The sequence below is a fragment of the Gopherus evgoodei genome, chromosome 3 (genome assembly GCF_007399415.2).
Source record: "Gopherus evgoodei ecotype Sinaloan lineage chromosome 3, rGopEvg1_v1.p, whole genome shotgun sequence".
Classification (NCBI taxonomy): Eukaryota; Metazoa; Chordata; order Testudines; family Testudinidae; genus Gopherus; species Gopherus evgoodei.
The window spans coordinates 172,189,421-172,211,229 of NC_044324.1; the positions used below are offsets into that span (position 1 = coordinate 172,189,421).

The 21,809-nt window shown below is 44.3% G+C and overlaps 1 protein-coding gene across 3 annotated transcripts in view; it reads left to right on the forward strand.

The window, feature by feature from the left end:
• Window positions 1-21,809, forward strand: part of NVL (nuclear VCP like) — a 73,482-nt gene that overhangs the window by 10,799 nt on the left and 40,874 nt on the right. For 2 of the 3 annotated variants that reach the window (XM_030557428.1, XM_030557426.1), the window contains exons 8-15: window positions 214-290; window positions 606-740; window positions 9,040-9,141; window positions 11,106-11,223; window positions 11,953-12,097; window positions 16,179-16,449; window positions 18,925-19,143; window positions 21,022-21,126. In XM_030557428.1, coding sequence (XP_030413288.1) covers window positions 214-290; window positions 606-740; window positions 9,040-9,141; window positions 11,106-11,223; window positions 11,953-12,097; window positions 16,179-16,449; window positions 18,925-19,143; window positions 21,022-21,126 — 1,172 coding nt within the window. The remainder of the gene's footprint in view (window positions 1-213; window positions 291-605; window positions 741-9,039; window positions 9,142-11,105; window positions 11,224-11,952; window positions 12,098-16,178; window positions 16,450-18,924; window positions 19,144-21,021; window positions 21,127-21,809) is intronic. The other variant, XM_030557427.1, reaches the window with a different exon arrangement.

Genomic DNA, 21,809 nt, shown 5'->3' on the forward strand with positions numbered 1-21,809 from the left:
CGGCTGGGGCCTTTCAGGAAGACATTCCTCCTTCATGTGGTGCTAGAAAATAGTCCAGTCCTGTGACTGTTGCATAAGAAATAATTTGTTTTGTATAATCTTTTACCCAAGTGTTCAGATCAGTGTCTGTCTTGTTGGGGTTTGCAACCACTGGCTTCTGCTGTGTTCAAATTTTAATAACTTCATTTATTCCCTTCCTTTTTCTTCTTGCAGTTAAAACTAAAGGACCAGAGCTGCAGTTCCCTTTAGTGAAATTTGACGATGTGGGAGGCAGTGATGAAACTCTGAAGGTTAGTTTTAATTAAACCCTTTCTGTGTTACTTATGGGATAGAGAAAACAGTGAATAAAACTACATATATACAAAATGAGGGAGCTGGAGCCCAAGCAGGACTGATTTGCATAGCAACTCAGCAAATCATTGGCAACGGAAAGGGTTGTCTCTCGCCGATTGATGAGGGCAGCAAGACTAGCTATAGATCTTAACCTGAACTGACCTCCCTAATATCAGGCACTGAAATAAGTGAGACACAAGTTATCCTTCTGTGCATTTTAGTGTTTACATTATTTTCCTCTATCTACTTTATTTTTATCTTCTTTCTAACAGGAGGTATGCAAGATGCTGATACACGTGCGTCACCCTGAAGTATACAATCACTTAGGTGTGGTCCCACCTCGAGGATTTCTTTTACATGGACCCCCAGGGTGTGGAAAGACATTACTAGCGCAGGCAATTGCTGGGGTGAGACTGCCTTAATATGTGCTTTCCCTTCCTCCTGTCTGCTCTTTTAATCAGACTTAAGATAGAGAGAGGGCAGATAGATTAGAATGTTCTCCTCTTTGCTTTTATCTATCTTTCCTCTTCCCTTCTCACCTCAAAATAAACATCCATTAGAATTTAAATAACAGAAATGCAATCTGAATCAGGATTATTCCTTGATAGATCCTCATGCAGGGGGAAAATATTGCATTAAAAGCTCAGTTTCGTCTTGCAAGCACTCACAAGGAATGGATTTTCAGCCTGGATTTTTTGAAAAAGGGGGTGAAATCTGTTTTGGGTTGTGATATGGCTGACTCCATGGGGAGGTAATCCTATGACGTTAAACTTGGAAGTTACTATACAACAGCTGTTTGGCCTCTGTCAAATAAGGTGGTGATCTGTCCTCATCAAACAGGTTTCAGAGTAGCAGCTGTGTTAGTCTGTATCCTCTAAAAGAACAGAAGTACTTGTGGACCTTAGAGGCTAACAAATTTATTTGAGCATAAGCTTTTGTGGGCTACAGCCCACTACTTCGGACGCATAGAATGGAACATATATTGAGGAGATACATATACACGTACAGAGAGCATGAAAAAGTGGGAGTTGTCTTACCAACTCTGAGAGGCCAATTAAGTAAGAGAGAGAAACTTTTGAAGTAATAATCAAGATAGTACAGACAGTTTGATAAGACATGTGAGAATACTTACAAACATTGAATCTATCTCCCCTTGTAATGGCTCAGCCATTCCCAGTCCCTATTTAAGCCTAAATTGATTGTATCTAGTTTGCATATCAATTCCAGATCAGCAGTTTCTCCTTTGAGTCTGTTTTAGAAGCTTTTCTGTTGCAGAATTGCCACCTGCAGGTCTGTCATTGAATGATCAGACAGGTTAAAGTGTTCTTCTACTGGTTTTTGAGTGTTATGATTCCTGGTGTCAGATTTGTGTCCATTAATTCTTTTGCATAGAGTCTGTCCGGTTTGGCCAATATACATGGCAGAGGGGCATTGCTGGCACATGATGGCATATATCACATTGGTAGTTGTGCAGCTGAATGAGCCCCTGATGATATGGCTGATGTGATTAGGTCCTATGATGATGTCACTTGAATAGATATCTGGACAGAGTTGGCATTGGGTTTTGTTGCAAGGATATGTTCCTGGGTTAGTGTTTTTGTTCAGTGATGTGTAGTTGCTGGTGATATTTGCTTCAGGTGGGGGCTGTCTGTAAGCGAGGACAGGTCTGTCTCCCAAAATCTGTGAGAGTGAGGGATCATCGTTGAGGATAGGTTGTAGATCTTTGATGATGCACTGGAGAGGTTTTAGTTGGGGGCTGAAGGTGACGGCTAGTGGGGTTCTGTTATTTTCTCTGTTGCGCCTGTCTTGTAGGAGGTGACTTCTGGGTATTCATCTGGCTCTGTCAATCTGTGTTTTCACTTCAGCAGGTGGGTATTGTAGTTTTGAGAATGCTTGATAGAGATCTTGTAGGTGCTTGTTTCTATCTGAGGGATTGGAGCAAATGTGGTTGTATCTTAGAGCTTGGCTGTAGACAATGGATCGTGTGGTGTATCCTGGATGGAAGCTGGAGGCACGTAGGTAAATATAGCGGTCAGTAGGTTTCTGGTATAGGGTGGTATTTATATGACCATTGCTTATTAGCACAGTAGTGTCTAGGAAATGGGCCGCTTGTGTGGATTGATCTAGACTAAGGTTGATGGTGGGATGGAAATTATTGAAATCATGGATTTCCTCAAGGGCTTCTTTTCCATGGGTCCAGATGATGATGATGTCATCAATGTAGCGCAAGTAGAGGATGGGTGTTAGGGGACAAGAGCTAAGGAAGCATTGTTCTAAGTCAGCCATAAAAATGTTGGCATACTGTGGGGCCATGCGGGTACTCATAGCAGTGCTGCTGACTTGAAGGTATATATTGTCCCCAAATGTGAAATAGTTGTGGATGAGGACAAAGTCACAAAGTTCAGCCACCAGGTTAGCTGTGACATTATCGGGGATAGTGTTCCTGATAGCTTGTAGTCCATCTTTGTGTGGAATATTGGTATAGAGGCCTTCTACATCCATGGTAGCCAGGATGGTGTTTTCTGGAAGATCACCAATGGATTGTAGTTTCCTCAGGAAGTCAATGGTGTCTCGAAGATAACTGGGAGTGCTGGTAGCGTAGGGCCTGAGGAGAGAGTCCACATAGCCAGACAGTCCTGATGTTAGGATGCCAATGCCTGAGATGATGTGGTGTCCAGGGTTTCCAGGTTTATGGATCTTGGGTAGCAAATGGAATACTCCTGGTCGGGGTTCTAGGCATGTGTCTGTACAGATTTGTTCCTATGTTTTGTCAGGGAGGTTTTTTTAGCAGATGATGTAGTATCTTTAGGTAATCCCAGTGGGATCAGAGGATAATGGCCTGTAGAATGTGGTGTTAGAGAGCTGTCTAGCAGCCTCTTGGTCATGTTCCAATTTATTCATGATGACAACAGTACCTCCTTTGTCAGCCTTTTTTATTATGATGTCAGAGTTGTTTCTGAGGCTGTAGATGGCATTGTGTTCAGCATGGCTGAGGTTATGGGGCCTTTTGGTATGATGTCAAACAGCCACCTCTACAGGTGGCATCCTTATAGCTCAGGGGTGGGCAAACTTTTTGGCCTGAGGTCCACAGCTGGGTATGGAAATTGTATGGTGGGCCAGGAATGCTCATGAAATTGGGGGTTGGGGTGTGTCTGGGGATGTGGGCTCTGGGGTGAGGCCAGAAATGAGGGGTGCAGAAAGGGGCTGGGGTATGGAGAGCTGAGGTCTCTGGGGTGGGGCTGGGGAGGAGGGGTTTGGGGTGCGGGATGGGGCTCTGGTCTGGGACAGGGGGATTCAGAGGGTGGAGGGGGATCAGGACTGGGGCAGTGGGTTGTGGTGTGGGAGAAGGTTATGGGTGCAAGCTCCCAGCAGCACTTACCTCAAGCGGCTCGCAGAAGCAGTGGCATATCCACACTTCGGCTCCTACGCGGAGGTGTGGCCAGGTATTCTGCGCGCTGCCTCGTCCGCAGGTGCTGCCCCTGCAGCTCCCTTTGGCCGCAGTTCCCAGCCAAAGGGAGCAGCTTGGGGCAAGAGCAGCATATGGAACCCCCTGGCTGCCTCTATGCATAGGAGCCAGAGCAGGGACATGCTGCTTCCTGGAGTCATGGAACGCGTGGAGTGGGGCAAGTCGTTGTCCCTGCTGGAGCGCCGGAGCGGGTTAAGCCCCAGACTCTGCTCCCTTGCAGGATCTCAAGGGCTGGATTAAAACATCTGATGGGCTGGACAGGGGCCGTAGTTTTCCCACCCCTGTTACAGCTGATGTCATCAGAGATGTCAGGGATTGTTTCTGCATTTTAGTAATGAGAATAAGCTACTTTCTACTTGTACAGGGTACCTACAATTCAGGGTAGAGACAGCTTATGGTATTATGGAGCAGTTGCACTATCACTGTCTGTTCTGGGGATAAATGGAGGACTTTATTGCCAGGCTTGTCAATACAGTATCTCTTTTCTTGTTTTTTGTTGCTGTATTCACTTAAATGGCCGTAGGTTACATAGTTTGGAAATTATACATAAATTATGAACTGTTGCAACACAGCTTTTTTCAAAATGAAAACTTGCAGGCTTTTATTGCATAAAGTTGATAGACTCTCTTGGAATTAAATCTTGGGTATTTTTAGCCTACACAAATGTACTTCACTGCAAGCTGGGATGTAAATCTACCATATGCTTATCTGTCGTGCACTATGTGTTGGTGTGGACCCTGCTGATGCACACTGACAGTTCCTTTGTGTGCTTTGACGTACTCCCATTTCAAAACACACTAAGGAACTGTTAGGATGCACATGGACATCTAGTGCTCAGCATGCTACTGTGGGGTAGATTACTCTCAAGTTTGCCATGAACTAAATGTTCATGTTGACAAGCCCTCTTAAGTTTGTCACTGAAATCAGCATTCCTCATAGTTCAGACATCAGTGTATAGACTAAGGGCTTGGCTACACTTGGAGTTGTGCAGCGCTGGGAGTTACAGCTGCCTTCGTACAGCTGTGTAGGGACAGCGCTGCAGTGTGGCAACACTGACAGCTACCAGTGCTGCAGTGTGGCCACATTTGCAGTGCTGTTGGGAGTGGTACATTGTTGGCACCTATCCCACAGAGCACCTCGTCCCATTTTGGCGCCGTGGGTTGTGGGAAGGGGACGGAAGGGTGCGGGTCATTCCGCTTCCTGTCCCAACGCCCCATGGTGCATCGCTTCACATCCCATCAGTCACTGTTTTTCCGTCCACGTTTGGCTCCATCGTGAGTCTCCCAACGGTGTGTGCAGCGCAATTTCTGTGGGAAATGGAGCCCGAGCGCTAAGGACTTTGCTGATGAGTGTCGCCAGCACATCACGTTTGGGAGTTGAGCTCTTCCTTCAGCTCCAAAGTGTCAGTGAGGAGTCCGACGATGATATCGAGTCGCCTGACACATGTGACGCTAAATTGCTTGTGGCAGTAACGGATATGCTCAGCACTGTGGAACGCCGCTTTTGGGCTCGAGAAACAAGCACTGAGTGGTGGGATCACATCGTCATGGAAGTCTGGGATGATGAGCAGTGGCTGCAGAACTTTCGGATGAGAAAAGCCACTTTCATGGGACTGTGTGAGGAGCTTGCCCCCACCCTACAGCACAAAGACACAAGATTGATAGCTGCCCTGCCAGTGGAGAAGCAGCTGGCTATTGTAATCTGGAAGCTGGCAACTCCAGACAGCTACTGATCGGTCGGGAACCAGTTTGGACTGGGAAAGTCGACCATTGGAATCGTGTTGATGCAAGTTTGCAGGGCCATTAATCGCATCCTGCTAAGAAGAACCGTGACTCTGGGGAATGTACAGGACCTTCTGGATGGGTTTGCACAAATGGGTTTCCCTAACTGTGGAGGGGCGATAGATGGGACGCATATTCCTATTCTAGCACCACCCCACCTAGCATCCGAGTACATTAATCGGAAGGAGTATTTCTCTGAGGTTCTCCAGGCGCTTGTGGATCACCGTGGGCGTTTCATTGACATTTACGCAGACTGGCCTGGAAAGGTGCATGAAGCACGCATCTTTCGGAACAGTGGCCTGTTCAGGAAGCTGCAGGCCGGGACTTTTTTCCCAGACCGGAAGATCACAGTAGGGGACGTCGAATGCCCATTGTGATCCTTGGAGACCCCGCTTACCGTTAATGCCTTGGCTCATGAAACAGTATACAGCGAAGCTTGACAGGAACAAGGACCGGTTCAGCTATAGGCTGAGCTGGTGCCGAATGACTGTGGAGTGTGCTTCTGGCCGTTTAAAAGGGTGCTGGCATTCTCTTTATGGGAAGCTAGACTTGGGGGGGAAAGCAGCATCCCTGTGGTTATATCCGTGTGCTGTACCCTCCATAATATTTGTGAAGGGAAGGGTGAAACATTCAGTCAGGAATGGACCTCCGAGGTTCAACGCCTGGAGGCTGAATTTGCACAGCCAGAGAGCAGGGCTATTAGAGAGGCCCAGCACAGGGCTACAAGGATTAGGGCTTCCGTGAGGGAGGAATTTGAGGCTGAAAACCAACAGTAATGTTTGGTGCCTTGCACGGGAGTGAAGTGCAGTGGTTACAATGTTAGTAGGAATCTGTTTTTCCTAAGATGATTTGCAGTGCATGTTTCTTTCCTGGGCTATGGTATCTTTCACTTTCTGCAATAATAAAGACTGTTTTCAAAGACAAGAATTCATTTATTGAAAAGAAAATAACTTTCTTGACAGACACAACATTTTGGGAACCTAAAAGAGCAGAGGGGTGGGGTGGTGAACTGTACAGTCACAGGTCTGAATATGTCCTGTCTGGAGTGCTGTGCAATGACTGCTGCACTTCAGGATGAAAATACTGCATGGTAATGGGGGTTGAGTGCAGAGGGTAAGGGTCGTAGTTCTCAGGGCTGGTTGGTGAACGTACAGGTATTGGGGGCAGCTGGTGGTGGTAAGAACCTGGATGCTGGGGAAGGGGGTTTGGAGCTGACATTGGGGCACAAGGGAGAGAGCTTTGTGACGGGGGGTGGGGGCAGATGGTAGTGCTCTGCCTGCATGGCTACGAGTGACTGGATACAGTCCTTTTGGCACGCCAGGAGGCTTATCAGCTGCTTTGTGCTTTTCTTCTTAGCCAATTCCTTTCTCCTGCTTTCTCTTTCCCGCCAGTGCTGCATTTTCTCTCTCCAGTCCTGCAGCTTCTTACTCTCTCTGGCAGACTGATTCAGAACTGCTTTCACCATATCTTCTTTGCTTTTCTTTGGCTTTTTCCTCAGGTTTTGTAGCTTTTCAGCGGTCTGTGATAAGGCCAGTCCATTTCTAGCAGTAGTCAAGGACACTGTTATTAGAAAAAAGACAAAAATTGAAACATTTAACAGAAAGGCAGCATTGTGTATAATCACAATGGAGTTCACAGTCTCACTTTAGCATACTTTCCACATACCAAACACAGCACAGAGAGCCCACAGCAGCGAAGACATGGTGAGTAAGGGGGAATGAGTGCAGGAATTAATTAATCCTGGAAGCCATCTTGCTGCCGCGGCTTCCCCCTGGGAAGGGGAACTGATTGGTTCAGGGCTGCACTGGGATTTCTGTGCGTTGGGGAAAGCAGAGAGCTGCGGGGGGACCTGCACTGAACACTATCCCTACATTTTCCACAGGAGTTAATCCTGGAAGATATCTCACTGCTGCGTGTTACCTGGGAAGCAAGGGAGGGTCTTCTACAGCAATGCGGATTCCGCCCTGGCCCCTATGCAGCTTGCCTGTGTGCAGCAATGGTCCCCCCAGTCCTCATGGCGCAGATGCGTTAGCCTGACTGGGACAAGGACCACGGTGGCTCTCCCTATAAACTTGCGCAAGCGCGTTGCCCACACTCTGGCAGAAACTTTTGAAGAGATTACCGAAGCCAGTTACCGCCATGTGTTAGACCACATCAATGGGCTATTCCACATCTAGGCATGCATGCATGCAGCTCTAACCCCCCCCTCCTCTCCTGAAACATTTCCATCCTGAAAATAAAAGCTGCTTACCGGGAACCCACTCCTCTGCTGCTTCTTCACCAACAAGTTCCAGCTGCTGTGACTGGCTAGCTTCCTCCTGGCTTGAGAAGAGCTCCTGGCTGCATGCCTCCTGAGACTCTGGGGTGTCTCCCCCAACCCCAGTACCCTCACTCTCGGTTTCCTCCCCCCCCTCCACCTCCCTCTCCTCTCCCTGCTCTGAACTGTCCCTCGTGGTCCTCGGATTGGCAGTGGGGTCACCCCCAAGTATCACATCCAGCGCCTTGTAAAAACGGCAGGTCGTGGGGGCAGCCCCTGGGCAGCGGTTTCCCTTGCGGGCTTTGCAGTAGGCACTCCGCAGCTCCTTTACTTTAACCCTGCACTGCACCGCGTCCCGGTCATGGCCCCTTTCCATCATGGCCTTTGATATCTGCCCATAGGTATTGTAATTCCTACAGCTGGAGTGCAGCTGTGACTGCACAGCTTCCTCACCCCAAACACTGATGAGGTCCATCAACTCGCCATTGCTCCATGCTGGGGCTCGTTTGGAGCGTGGAGGCATGGTCACTGATTGACTGCACTCCACACCTGGCTGAGCAAACAGGAAGGGGATTTTTAAAATTCCTGGGGCATTTAAAGGGCAGGTCACCTGAGGCCAGGGCAGTAGAGTGCGAACTGATGAGCAGAGTGGCTGAACAGGTATTCTGGGATACCTCCTAATACCTTGGAGGCCAATTACAGCGCTTTTGGTGGCCACACTTGACGAGCAGCGCTGCATCACGAGTGCTGCAGTCTTTATACCCCAAGCAGACCAGGTGTACAGCCAGCGCTGCAGCCAGGGAGTTGCAGCGCTGGATGTGCCTTGCAGGTGTGGACGGTTACTAAGTTGCAGCGCTGTAAACCCACCACCAGCGCTGCAACTCTCCAGTGTAGCCAAGCCCTTAGTGTTTTGTAATCAGTGGCAATGCTATTAAGCTGTAAAAGTGGGAGCCAGGAAACCTGGATTCTGTTCCCAGCTCTATTCATTTGGTTAAGTGCCTCCGATCACTTAGATGTAGGGCTGTTGCATGTGTTTCTAAAGCACTTTGAAAACTTCTCTTGAAAGGCTCCTTTAAAAGTGTAAAGTATTATGATAACATACATTGTATAAATACTGGTTCTAGGGGACTTAGTCAAAGAAAATCCTGCTAAGAGGAAATGGTTTTGAGATTTCATAACCATGTTCTTTACATTTATTCTAGGAACTTGAACTGCCGATGCTCAAAGTAGCTGCTACTGAAATTGTATCAGGAGTCTCTGGGGAGTCTGAACAGAAGCTGAGAGAGTTGTTTGAACAAGCTGTGGTGAGGCCAGGGAGCTGAGCTAATAAATTGCTTGATCCTTTCTCTTCATAAAACCTTTTAATGGTCCCTTGCTGCTGCTGCAATTTGAAATTAAGATTGAATTATTTGTATTAGTAGAACCTGGGACCCTATTGTACTAAGTGCTGTACAAACCCAGAACAAAAAGACAATACCTGCCCCAAAGAGCCTTCAATGTAAATATAAACTGTAATACAATTATTATTGTGTAGTCACTCTGTTAGGCAGTTCACTACATAAAATACTTGGCTTTTGTATACATTGGAGTAATTACTACTCTGTGTTACTTAAGAAGTTGATCTCTTCATTAGGTCTGTGAATTTGGATACATTTAATGATATTAGTATGAAATAAGAAATTGAAAGGAAAGAGCTAGGAATCCAAGAAAAAAAGTTAGGATTAACTCTTCCCATATCTGCACAGTCTTAAATACACAAGAGCACCGCTGGATTACTGGCTGAAATCCAGCCCAGGTTGGTGATGACCAAACACTGATGTGAGAGTGTCTTGGTCTGTCTGGTTCTCCATGAGAGCAAAGAAAAGCAGAAGGGGTTGAGGGGGATGCTACTTAATAAAAATCACTTTTAAGTACATCTCTGTATAATTCCCTAGAGAGTCCTCCATATCTGCCTTTTGACAATGCTTGCTTTTCCATTTCCATTCTCCACCATCACCGCTATTTTGAGGCCTCACAACATATTCACAAGCCTTAATGGGATTCAGAGGAAGCAAGGATTGTGGAGTCATGTTAGTTTCTGTCCCAATATGAACCTGAGCTGTTGTTTTGAATTTAAAAAGCTTTTATTACTAACAATAAGGAAACGAGAACCAAAATCATGGTATAAAATGGATAATGTGGGTTGTTGTTTTTGTTTGTTTGTTTGTTTTTTAAATATTCTTTGCATTTAAAATGGTCTGGTCCTTAGCTATCAACTTTTTCAGTGGAATTTATTGCATGAAGCATGTTTCAATTTAAAAAAATTTTTTTTTAATCTTAGCCCCTTACATTTGTTATCTTCAATTGCTTTTTCAGTGACTCTTGGGTCTCGTGAACAAAAAACTTGTATTCTAGCATGCGCCATATGTCTGGTACTATAATCCCTGCATAGCAAAATTATGCTCTTTCTGTACCAAAAGTGCTGATAAACTCAGAGAAATAATGCTCGGTGGCAGCTAGGTGGCGCACATGCTGCACTGGCTTGACAGCTTTGGCGGTGTCCTTCCTTTAACTCTGCCTTTCTATGCTGAGAGGCATTGGCAGATCTAATAGAGAAGCTTCTCTGTGTTTGCCTGTCGCATACTTTTTTTTAAGGATTAGTTAATGTTTAAATACACTGGTGAATCAAAGTGCCAGATAAGTGCTACTTTTTATTAGCGTTATCCTTTTATGAACTTGGAGTTCATTAAATGAAATGTTACGGAAATCTGTAATGATTTGTGTGCTCCCTGCTTTAGCTCCTTGAACATGATCCAACTCTTCTAGTAATCTGAGTTGGCAAATAGTTTCCATTATCTCCCACGCCTGCCCCTTGCCGATTGCATGGTGTTAGCTCTCCATATTCTACAGCATTAGTGACTTCTTGCCAAACAAAAATTTAAATGCCTCAGCTTCTGTCTTGGGCTTAAATATTGTCAAATCAGCAAAAGCACAACAATGCAGTATCTGTAGAAGACACAAAGCAACATAAAATATATTTTTAAAAAACTCATGCTTTAGTTTCCTCATGATCCAATTCCATAGTGTACTTGGCTTCTCTAAGAGAATGAAGAGAGCAGGGGGTAGGGGGGTGCTGGGATTTGAGGCTGGGTGGTTGTTCAGAGTATGTGACAGCACTTGCTGTACTATATCTTTTAAGCTTTCAAATGGGAGAACCACTTTTCTTAAATTATTACTTATTATATGCTATGTGTATCGAGAGTGATTATTGTGGTGTTCTTGTTCCTAGTCCAATGCACCATGCATCCTTTTCATAGACGAGATTGATGCAATCACCCCAAAAAGAGAAGTTGCCTCGAAAGACATGGAGCGGAGAATTGTCGCCCAGCTTCTAACCTGTATGGATGGTCAGTTTCAGCAACGAAATTAACATACTTTTATTTTTTAAATTAACCTCTCCCCTCTTTTGAAGTCCAGTTTTGGTTTTAACTTGTTTAAAATTAGATTTAAATTGAGCTCTGAACAATTGTGGCAGTTGAAGATCCCAAAGTATTTTTGCAGAAGCAGGGGATATTAAGACCAATTCCCTGGTTAAAATCCTTTCCATATGACTTATTTCTGCCTTATTAGATTTTCCCTCGTGATCCAGTGTGACACTCTTCACTTTTTCTGGATATCATGGTATTAACTTCCTGTCCTGTGTTGCAATGTCATTATGTACTATTAACAGTTGCTGCATTTCATCCTGAATGTGGCTGCTTTTGAGTGTGAAGAGAAAATATTCCTGACTGTTGTCATTTACAGAACAGTTTATACAGCACCCTTGAAAGTCTTTCAGTGCTATGTAAACATATGTGTTGGAAAAGTGCTATGTAAATGTTGTTTCAAATGCCTGAGATTGTATAAAGAACAAACTATGTTGCTAATGGAAATAAAGATAAGTGCCTAGAAATTTTCATGGTTAAAAGAGAAGCCGCTTCAGGCTGTTTTGCATAACAGTAAATGGTTTCCCAACTATGATCAAGAATAAATATGTTCTTGCAGCATGTGTCTAAGAAGAGTAGCATTAACAGTGATGTTCCAACAGGAAGATATATCTCTTTTCTGAGTACTTGTTTATTGCCTTCCATACTCAGACCTGAATAACCTGGCTGCCACTGCTCAGGTCCTAGTCATTGGAGCTACTAACAGACCAGACTCGTTGGACCCAGCATTGAGGCGCGCTGGAAGATTTGATCGAGAAATTTGTCTAGGGATTCCTGATGAAGCAGCAAGAGAGAGGTATATCTTAGTAGGCCAAGGCTTCTGATTAGTAAAATTGTTTCAAATTAGTGGACAGTTAAGGACATATGTATAGCACGCGTAACCACATGCACCCAATTAGCCTGCAAGGGTAAGTGGAGAAGGGGTAACAGTGTGTATATCTCTGTGCTATCTGTCCAATCCACGGCTGTCCCGTGTGGATGCATGTATAAATCTCCTCTTAACATTGCATTAACAAGTGTTCTGGACAACTTTAAGAAGAGAATGGACTCTGGAGTTAGCAATATGTATTTTGTTGTTCAGTGTTCTGTCCTTGAATCTCCTTATTCACCTGTAATGGCTACAGCTCACAACTACACCTTAGATTCTTTTTAGTACCTCTTGAGTAGACCTCAGAGGTGACAGGCTTGACTTCTTGCACCTAACTCTGAATGGAACCACATGGCTCAACTATACTTGGAGTGGATCTCTAGGCTGCAGCTGCCCTGTTTCCTAACCATGTTACTGCAATAGGCCCAACTGCATTTGGCACCTATAAACCCTTTCATTCTGGGGACTTGTGACCAGTGAGTTGATTAAAACAGTTCAAAAACTGTGTAGTCAAAACAAAGATTTATTAATTCCCCAAGGGTACAAAGCCTGTAGATAAAAGAGTAAAAACAATGAAAAGCCTGCCCTTGTGTCTTGCTTATAGATGCTGGTAAGGAAAGAGTAGGCTGAGGTAATCCTCATCTCTCATTAGGAAAAACAAACTGGTCCGCTCGCAGTGTGCTCTTTCTGTGTCCCCCTTGTCAGCTTTTGCTGACCCTCTGCACAGTCTCTGGCCACTCAACCAACACATTTTTCTAAGTGGGAGGTCCTGTAATGGTTTATGTTAATTTTAATCTCTCTTCTTAGCTGTGGCAAAGCAGCTATGTTACCAAGGCTGAGGCAGAGGAGTTGCATCTTCACTACTATAAATCTGACTATTGGGTTTAGGTATTTGGGATGCTTCTTATCTAGGCCATTTATTTCACCTTTTCCTTTTACAATCCCTTTTGACTCTATGGCACATAACCCATCCTGAATAAACACACACAGGTATGCACCATGTTCTTAAAAAATGGTAGATATTGTATAGTTTGCCTTATCAAGATGTTGATATTTCACAACTTGTGCCATTTCAAGGAGCAGGAATGGTGAATGTGAGTAGAATCTTCAGTAATCTTCCTCACATGTGAGAGCAATTGCTTGGACAAGAAAATCTTGATCATTGTTTTGAACAGTTGAAGCTGGGAGTCTAACAGCATTCCTCCATATTGTTGTTGTTTTTCTGCAGTTCCTGCAGATGTGGGCCCACAGGAACTACCAATATTGCTGCATTTTTTTGAAAGAATGGAAAAAATCAATCTTATGTATAGGAGTATGACAACAGGGTAACAGAATAAAGGAAAAAGTTACAGGTGTTGTTACGGTTTCATTTAACATACAGTGAATCCATCAGATAGAAGAATGTTTCAGCTGGTTACTAAGTGGCTAGTGCTGTTCTTTTAGGCCCAGTTATTTAAAGATGTGAACACATCAGTTGTGCATGCAGGTTTTGTTTGCTCATACACATCTTTGTGTAAATAGGAACTTGATTTGTATGCATATATTAGGCAGCTTTCATGCTCGTTTCTAATCATACACTTGTAAAAAAAAAATGTAACCTTTGCTGTCAGTGAATATGCTTTTATTATCTTAAATGAAGGAATGATAGTGCTTAGATCACAGGCTGAGCCAGTCACTGCTACCTCTGTACCTTGAGTCACTTCCCCCCCATTGAGCTGTTGTCAAATGAGCCAAAAAATTGGAAAAAAATAAGTTGATGCTTATTAACTAAAGATACTGTACTTAATTTTGTCAGGTGGGTAAAGAAAAACATACTGAACTTTTAAAGGTAATAGTCATTTAATAAATTGTTCCATTCAAAGCTTTAGGACAGTGCTAGCAGCTTGGATAAATGATGATGTCCAGATCAAATGGTAGGTATTTTTTAAATTTAAAAAGACACAAGACGCAGACACACATTTCTCTGGTTTGTGATGCCTTTTAATATTTCCCTATGGAAGTAATACTTTGCTATTTGTAAAAACTAGGTTAGCGCCCCTCTTCTAGATTTCTGTATTGCTGGAAGATAATATGACTCTGTAAGGTTTGCATCTTTATTTGTCTTATCAGCATCCTTTGCAGCCCTCAGGTGGAAGGATTGTTGGGCCCTGGGGAGGAAATCCTTTAAGCTCTGACATGGAAAATGCTCTAGAAGAGATGAAAAATATCCATGTTCTAATACAAAATATTTTAATGTAAAAGGAAGAACATAATTGATGACATGATTTAAGTGGAACAATCTTGGATTAGTGAGTAAATTGTATCGCTTGGTAGAATTTACAAGCATCAGCCAGAGCAACATTCTAGAAATTCCTTGCTATTGCTCTGTTCCTCTATCTGCCATATCTTTTCTCTTGAACACTTTTATCCTCATTAGCTATACAGAAGTGTTTCAACCAGCTCCATACTTAAATTGTGCCTTTTTAAGTCTGGACCTTAAACTAGACCTGCCTGCTCATGTTCTGTAAACAAAAACGGGGTTCTTGTAGAGAATGGAGCATGTAAAATGTAAACAGATGTTGTCATATGCAGGAATGCGAACCAAGTAATCACTTGAGTGGGTGGTAACCCATTTGAGATTTTTGGTGGAACCCACTTGGGATGTCATCTAAGGGCTTGTCTACATCAGAAATTTGCAGCGCTGGTGAGGGAGTTACAGCGCTGCAACTTAGGAGGTGTACACATCTGCAGGGCACCACCAGCGCTGCAACTCCCTGTTTGCAGCGCTGGCCGTACTCCCGTTTTGTCTCGGGTGTAGAGGATCCAGCGCTGGTGATCCAGCGCTGGTAATCAAGTATAGACACTTACCAGCGCTTTTCTTGACCTCCGTGGAATAAGCAGATATCCCAGCATACCTGAGGAAGCCTCTGGTAATCAAGCTGGTCTCCTTCCCCAGCTTGCTCTCGCGTTCCCCGAACCCCGAGCAAGCAGGTCTCCTTCCCTGAGGTTTGCTGGGTGGTTCCGGGAACACGAGAGCAAACTGCGGCGAAGCTGGTCTCCTTTCCCGGTTTGCTCTCTCGTTCCCCGAACCCCCGAGCAAGCAGGTCTCCTTCCCTGCGGTTTGCAGGGTGGTTCGGGGAACGCGAGAGCAAACCGCGGCGAAGCTGGTCTCCTTTCCCGGTTTGCTCTCGCGTTCCCCGAACCCCCGAGCAAGCAGGTCTCCTTCCCTGCGGTTTGCAGGGTGGTTCGGGGAACGCGAGAGCAAACCGCGGCGAAGCTGGTCTCCTTTCCTGGTTTGCTCTCACGTTCCCCGAACCCCCGAGCAAGCAGGTCTCCTTCCCTGCGGTTTGCAGGGTGGTTCGGGGAACGCGAGAGCAAACCGCAGCGAAGCTGGTCTCCTTTCCCGGTTTGCTCTCTCGTTCCCCGAACAGGCAGGTCTCCTTCCCTGAGGTTTGCTGGGTGGTTCCGGGAACGCGAGAGCAAACCGTGGCGAAGCTGGTCTCCTTCCCCGGTTTGCTCCCTCGTTCCCCGAACCCCCATTGAAGCCGCCCAACAGCGCTGTAGTGTGGCCACATCTAACGCCACTTGCAGCGCTGGTTGCTGTAAGTGTGGCCACTCTGCAGCGCTGGCCCTATACAGCTGTACTAATACAGCTGTAACAACCAGCGCTGCAAAATTTTAGATGTAGACATGGCCTAACAGTTTAAATCCAATGTTGGTTTGTTTGTTTTAAAACAAACCAAAAAACTAACAAAACCTGTAGTTGATTATAATATATGTTGAGCAAAACTCTTAACCTTTAAATGAGCATCACCTGGCTGATACTGTAGTGTGAGTGTTGGGAGAAAACATAGATTAATTTTGTGGCTCTCAGCATTAAGTGACTCTCCAGTTAAGTGTGAATTATTTGGCTCTTGGGCCATTAGGATCTGCCTTAGTGAACTGAGATGACTTAAATCTCTGAGCAGTGATGTTTGCTTTCATATCAGAGGGGAAATTGTTGCAACTTCTATTTTCTTCTCTTACACAGAATTCTACAGACTTTGTGTCGAAAACTTAGGCTCCCTGAATCTTTTGATTTTCATTATTTAGCCCATATGACTCCAGGCTATGTAGGTGCTGATTTGATGGCACTTTGTCGTGAAGCAGCTATGTGTACGGTAAACAGGGTCCTGATAAAGTTGGAGGAGCAGAAATGGAAAGGTGTGCAGGCTGGAGAAGCAACAACTGAGCAAAACTTGGAGACTGGAACTGACGTACTGTTGGAAAAGGATACTAAACATCCAGAGCTTCCTGCTAAGGTATTAATCCACTGTTACACTCATTTCACGATTCCTTGAAGACTAACCAGTTTGTTTGTGAGCTTCCCACTCAGTCTCACTAAACATTATCTGATCACAGCAATATTCATTTCTAAATGAATGTAATTTTTTATGGTTATGTAGCTTTCTTCATCCATCTGGTTCATAAAGTACTTTTCCTAATTGACAGTACAAACTGTATGGGTATTATGACACCAAAACTTTATGGTTCTTATAACTTTTTTGCATGCACTTGGGGCTAAAACTGTGGGTCTGGTTCTCCTAAGCTGATATCACTCACTGGTGTTTGATCTCCTCTACTGTATGGCACCATTGCCTCTTTTGGGGAAGCAGCATTTTAAAAAGGTAAAAGTTGGGTCTACAATACAGTATGATGCTGAAAAAATCATTTGTTCATGCGTAGCAGGACTGGGGCTCTGTTGCAAGCCAGAGTTTTCCAGGCAGCCTGATGTCAGAATATTTGGATGTCTCAAGATGAAATAGTGTGGCCATTGAATGTGAGCAGCACCCATCTGCTGTGAATTTAAGTACTACCCTTGGAAACTTCCTGAAAATGTGTTGTGCACATTAGTTGTTCTCTGTCTGCATTCTGCAAGGACTGCTTCAGGTTTAAGAGCTGATATTTCAGAGTACTCTCAACTCCACGTGAATACTCTGGAAAATAGTTTTTAACTTAAGTAGAGGGAAGATGAAAGACTCTAATAAACAACTGCATGAGGGTAATATAATCATGACTCATGCTCCTCACCTGTTTCCAGAACACTAGGAGTGAGTGATTTATTTCTTTCTTTCTTTATTTTATTTTTAAGGCAATTAGCTTCAACTCTCATGTCAGCATGATCAAAGAGGTTCTTGGTCATTGGGAAACACTCATAATAGAGATCTGTATGTTAAGGACTGGTGTAAGATCAATATTAATGACAGTATTGTAGGAGCCCATTAGACAGTCAACAATAACATATGCTTATTATAAAAATAAACACACACAAAATCTTTCTACAGCAATTCATCCAAACTACAAAAACTAAGCATTCACACCTGTTGAGTTTCACCCTCAAAGTGATGTAGTTGTTGTTGTTTTTTTTGGGGGGGGGGGGAGGCGGGGGAAGGTTCCGCAAACCTCACCCAACATTTCCCCTCCATGAACTTCTATGGGAAAATCAAGTAAGCAAAAGATAGAATTTCGTAAACGTTTTGTACCTCTACTGAAATGGAAATCCTGGAGCTTCCATCCCACCTTAATATTACCATGCTGTGTTAGGACCAGAGGTAGAGTTAATGGTGGAAGGTGGAGCTATTTGGTCAAGGAATTCTCTGATACAAACCTTTCAGTAAGGAGCTGACTTTAATAATCAGTGCTTCAAACTCCAAATGCTAGGGAGATTGTTCCAGCTGAAGACCTGCATAGTATTCACCCTCTCCCTTCAGAGTCTGTCTGGACCGCAGTTTGCCAGATGGGGCGGTGTTAAACAATGCAAAATGCTCTCTGTCATTCGCTTCCATTGTATCCAGAGCCTAAAGATCAAACACAGATCTGGTCAGTTTGGGACAGGATTTGGCAACCTCTGGCACACAGTTTGCCAGGATAAGCACCCGGTGAGCTGGGCCGGTTTGTGTATCTGCTGCATCAGCAGGTTCAGCCAACCACGGCCCCACTGACCGCGGTTTGCCGTCCCAGGCCAATAGGGGAGGTGGGAAGCTGCGGCCAGCATGTCCCTCGGCCTGTGGTGCTTCCCGCCGCCCCCATTGGCTTGGGACGGCGAACCGTGGCCAGTGGGAGCCGCTGTCAGCCAAACATGCAGATGTGGCAGTTAGACAAACCGGGCTGGCCCACCAGGGTGCTTAGCCTGGCGAGCCACGTGCCAGAGGTTGCCAACCCCTTGCTTGGAAGAACAAGAGAGGGTGACTGGAAGCTGCATATAGCAATTGCACAGCATTAACCACTAAACCACAGAACCTAAAAATACATGCAGTGATGCATAGAAACGTACTGAAAGCTTGTTATAAATGAGCACTGACTTTTAGGTACTACATACAACTGAATGCAAATGCATGGCTGAAATTCCCAGTGCTGCTATGCAGAACCAGTGGTTTCTCTGTTATGAGCAATCACCTTTTTAAATAAACAGAATTAGTGAATTTAGACAGACTGGCTGGCAGTCCCAACAGAAGAGATCAAGAACTGCATATGCAGCACGGAGAGAACTCTCTCTGGAGCAGTGTGGGAGGAAGTTTGCATTACTGCTGGTCATGTTGGGTGTGTGTTTGTGTTGGGTGGGGGGCGGGCAGTCAATCTGTTACCTTTCTCCAGTGTTAAATTCACATGCACTGTGTCATGAATGTTACCACATTGGACTCTGACAGGCTTTGTCTGCAGAGGAAACTCTGAGAAAAATGATATTTGTTCTTAAAATCTTGTCCATTGTCTCTTCTTTCCACTGCCTTCTCCCTCAGGATGAATTGCAGAGGCTGCTAGAGTTGCTAAAGGAGCAAGATCCCCTGCTGGAGGAGCAGCTGCAGAAGCTCTGCATCGAAATGAATGATTTCATTGTTGCACTGTCTTCTGTGCAGCCCTCTGCCAAGAGAGAAGGCTTTGTCACCGTCCCTGATGTGACATGGGCGGATGTTGGAGCCCTGGAGGACGTTCGGGAGGAACTCACTATGGCAATACTGGTAGGCGTGAACGCTGTGTAAAGTCCTGTTAGGCAGTGCCAGGCTAAGATATCTAGCTGGAGTCAAACTTACATGATGTTTTCTTTGGGCATATACACAAGGTCTTAGGTGTATCACAGCAAACTGGTCCTAAATTCTACGGCAAGGTCCCAGGATTCTGCAGCACGCTGGTGCAGCAAACTGGAAATTCTGCTGCACTTTCATTTAAAATTATAGCATTCAGATGTCTGTCTAATATGAAAATGAATCATAATACAATCAAACGGTCTGTTTTTTTTTTTTCTGAGATTTAACTTAGTATTGTCCCCATGGTTTGAGTTTTTGGTGCGTTGTGAATTTTTGAAGTGATGGATAACTGCATCTGAAGTGTCATGTAAGTTTTGGCAGCTGTGTTAGGGTAACTGGGGATTTGGTACCTAGGAGAAATGGGAGGCAGTTTGGTGTGGGATAAGCATATCAGTTGGCTACTTCTATGAATACATGCAACTTGCCTCATGTGACCAGGATTTATGACCAAATTTGGTCTGCTGGTTGGATCATTAGCTTCCCTGGCTTGGGCTGGATACTGACAGGGAGTGCGACATGAACGCTGATTCATGTTACCCAGTGAAATAGTTAATGATGTTTACATTTTAACTAGGAAACAAAAAGGTGACAACATCTGATTGAGGTGAATAAAGGAGATTGCACCTCTCTAAACTATCATTTTAAGATATCTGTAAACTCAAGAGGATAATTGCATTGATTTACACTCTTAACATTTTCAAATTTTATCTTCATGATATGGGCTAGGAAAATATTTTACTTTTAAAGGAAAGCCTACGTTCTAGAACAGAGATCAGCAACCTTTGGCCCACGGACCGCCAGGGTAAGCACCCTGGTGAGCCAGGCCAGTTTGTTTACCTGCCACGTCTGCAGGTTTGGCCAATCGCAGCTCCCACTGGCCGCGGTTCACCGCTCCAGGCCAATTGGGGCTGCGTGAAGCAGTGCGGGCTGAGGGATGTGCTGGCTGCCACTTCCAGATCTCCTCATTGGCCTGGAGTGGTGAACTGCGGCCAGTGGGAGCTGCGATCAGCCAAACCTGCAGACGCGGCAGGTAAACAAACCAGCCTGGCCCACCAGGGTGCTTACCCTGGCAAACCGCATGCCAAAAGTTGTTGATCCCTGTTCTAGAGCATAGTTCTGTTGCAAGGGATAGATTCTACTGCCAGTTCCATGGCCACGGTATATGGGGCCCTCTGCATGTACCTAGAATGTATTAGTGCATAATATTGTCCATGGTTCTGTATGTTTTTATTACGATCCTGATAGCCAATTCTGTGAGGCCTTGTTTCTAGTGTTCTGAAAATTCTGCTTTGTCGTATCTGATATTTACTGCTAGTAAAATAGTCACAGTTTTATGAATGAACATATGCAGCTAACTTTCTCTGTTTGATCTAATTGTTCTTTGTTAGTGATGAAACATTTATGAAGAAATTTATTTTATGGTTTTGAACTGTTAAATAAATCTTAGACCCACATTCATTCTCTCACAGTTTGCTAAACTTTATTTTATAACTTGTAAAATAATTGTGCATACATTTCTCACTGCAATTTTCTCTTCCTCAACAGGCCTTTGCATAAACTGGGTATGGCTTAAGTTATAGGCTTTTATTAAAACTGTTCAAGTCAATGTCTAAAGTATGCACAAAATAGTCATTTGCTTCCACAAACCAGTACCTACTCACCTATTTTTCAGCTCCAAATATGCCCATATTGTTGCTTTGTTCTGTTTTGTTGCAGAGTTGTGCACTTTTTGCTTTAGCTCTAGTTTGCAGTTAGATGAAAGTTCAGACCAGCTACATCTGTCACTAAGTACTGTGTTTGGGTTTTTTACAGGCACCTGTGCGGAATCCAGAGCAATTCAAAGCTCTTGGCCTGACAGCTCCTGCAGGTGTTCTACTTGCAGGGCCTCCTGGGTGTGGCAAAACACTACTGGCAAAGGTAGGAGTTTAGTAATTCACACCCTGCATATGGCTACTGGGAGGTGGGAGAATACCAAAATTAGACTAGGGACTCCTAGAAAGAAAGTAGATGTTTTTGTAAGAATGACTAGTTGGCTTCTAACGGAAAATAACTGGATCCAGGCCATGTAAGAGGAGTTAAACTCTTTCACTTACCTCATCAGGAGTTGGAGTACAAGATTTTCTTTAAAGTTATTCAGTTTCTTAGTAAAATAATTACAATTTAACTTGAATGGGAAGAAAACAAGGCAAAGAATTAAATTATAAAAATAAAATAATAAAGTGAGGAAAGAAAATGGTTCATTTATGAGATGCCCATCACTGGAATTTTCCACTATGGAAGGTGTGATCAAACCTGGTCAGCTGTGCTCTTTTTTTCTTTACCATATACCTTCTCTTGCAAATGCTTTTGTATTGCTGCTGGAGCATTACATTTCTTGTGGCGTTTCTCCCTCTCCAACACCCAAAGTTTTCAGACCAGTTGTCTTTGAACATCAGGCACTGTTTATGGAGTGAAATGTCTGTATAGCTCTCATCAGTCAATGAGAATTGTGCAGCCAATGCCTTAAAAATAGAGCTTGGCACAATTTTTCTGACACAGGTTTTCTGCCAACAAATTTATATTGGAGTTGACTGAAACATTTTGTGAATTTGTATTGAATT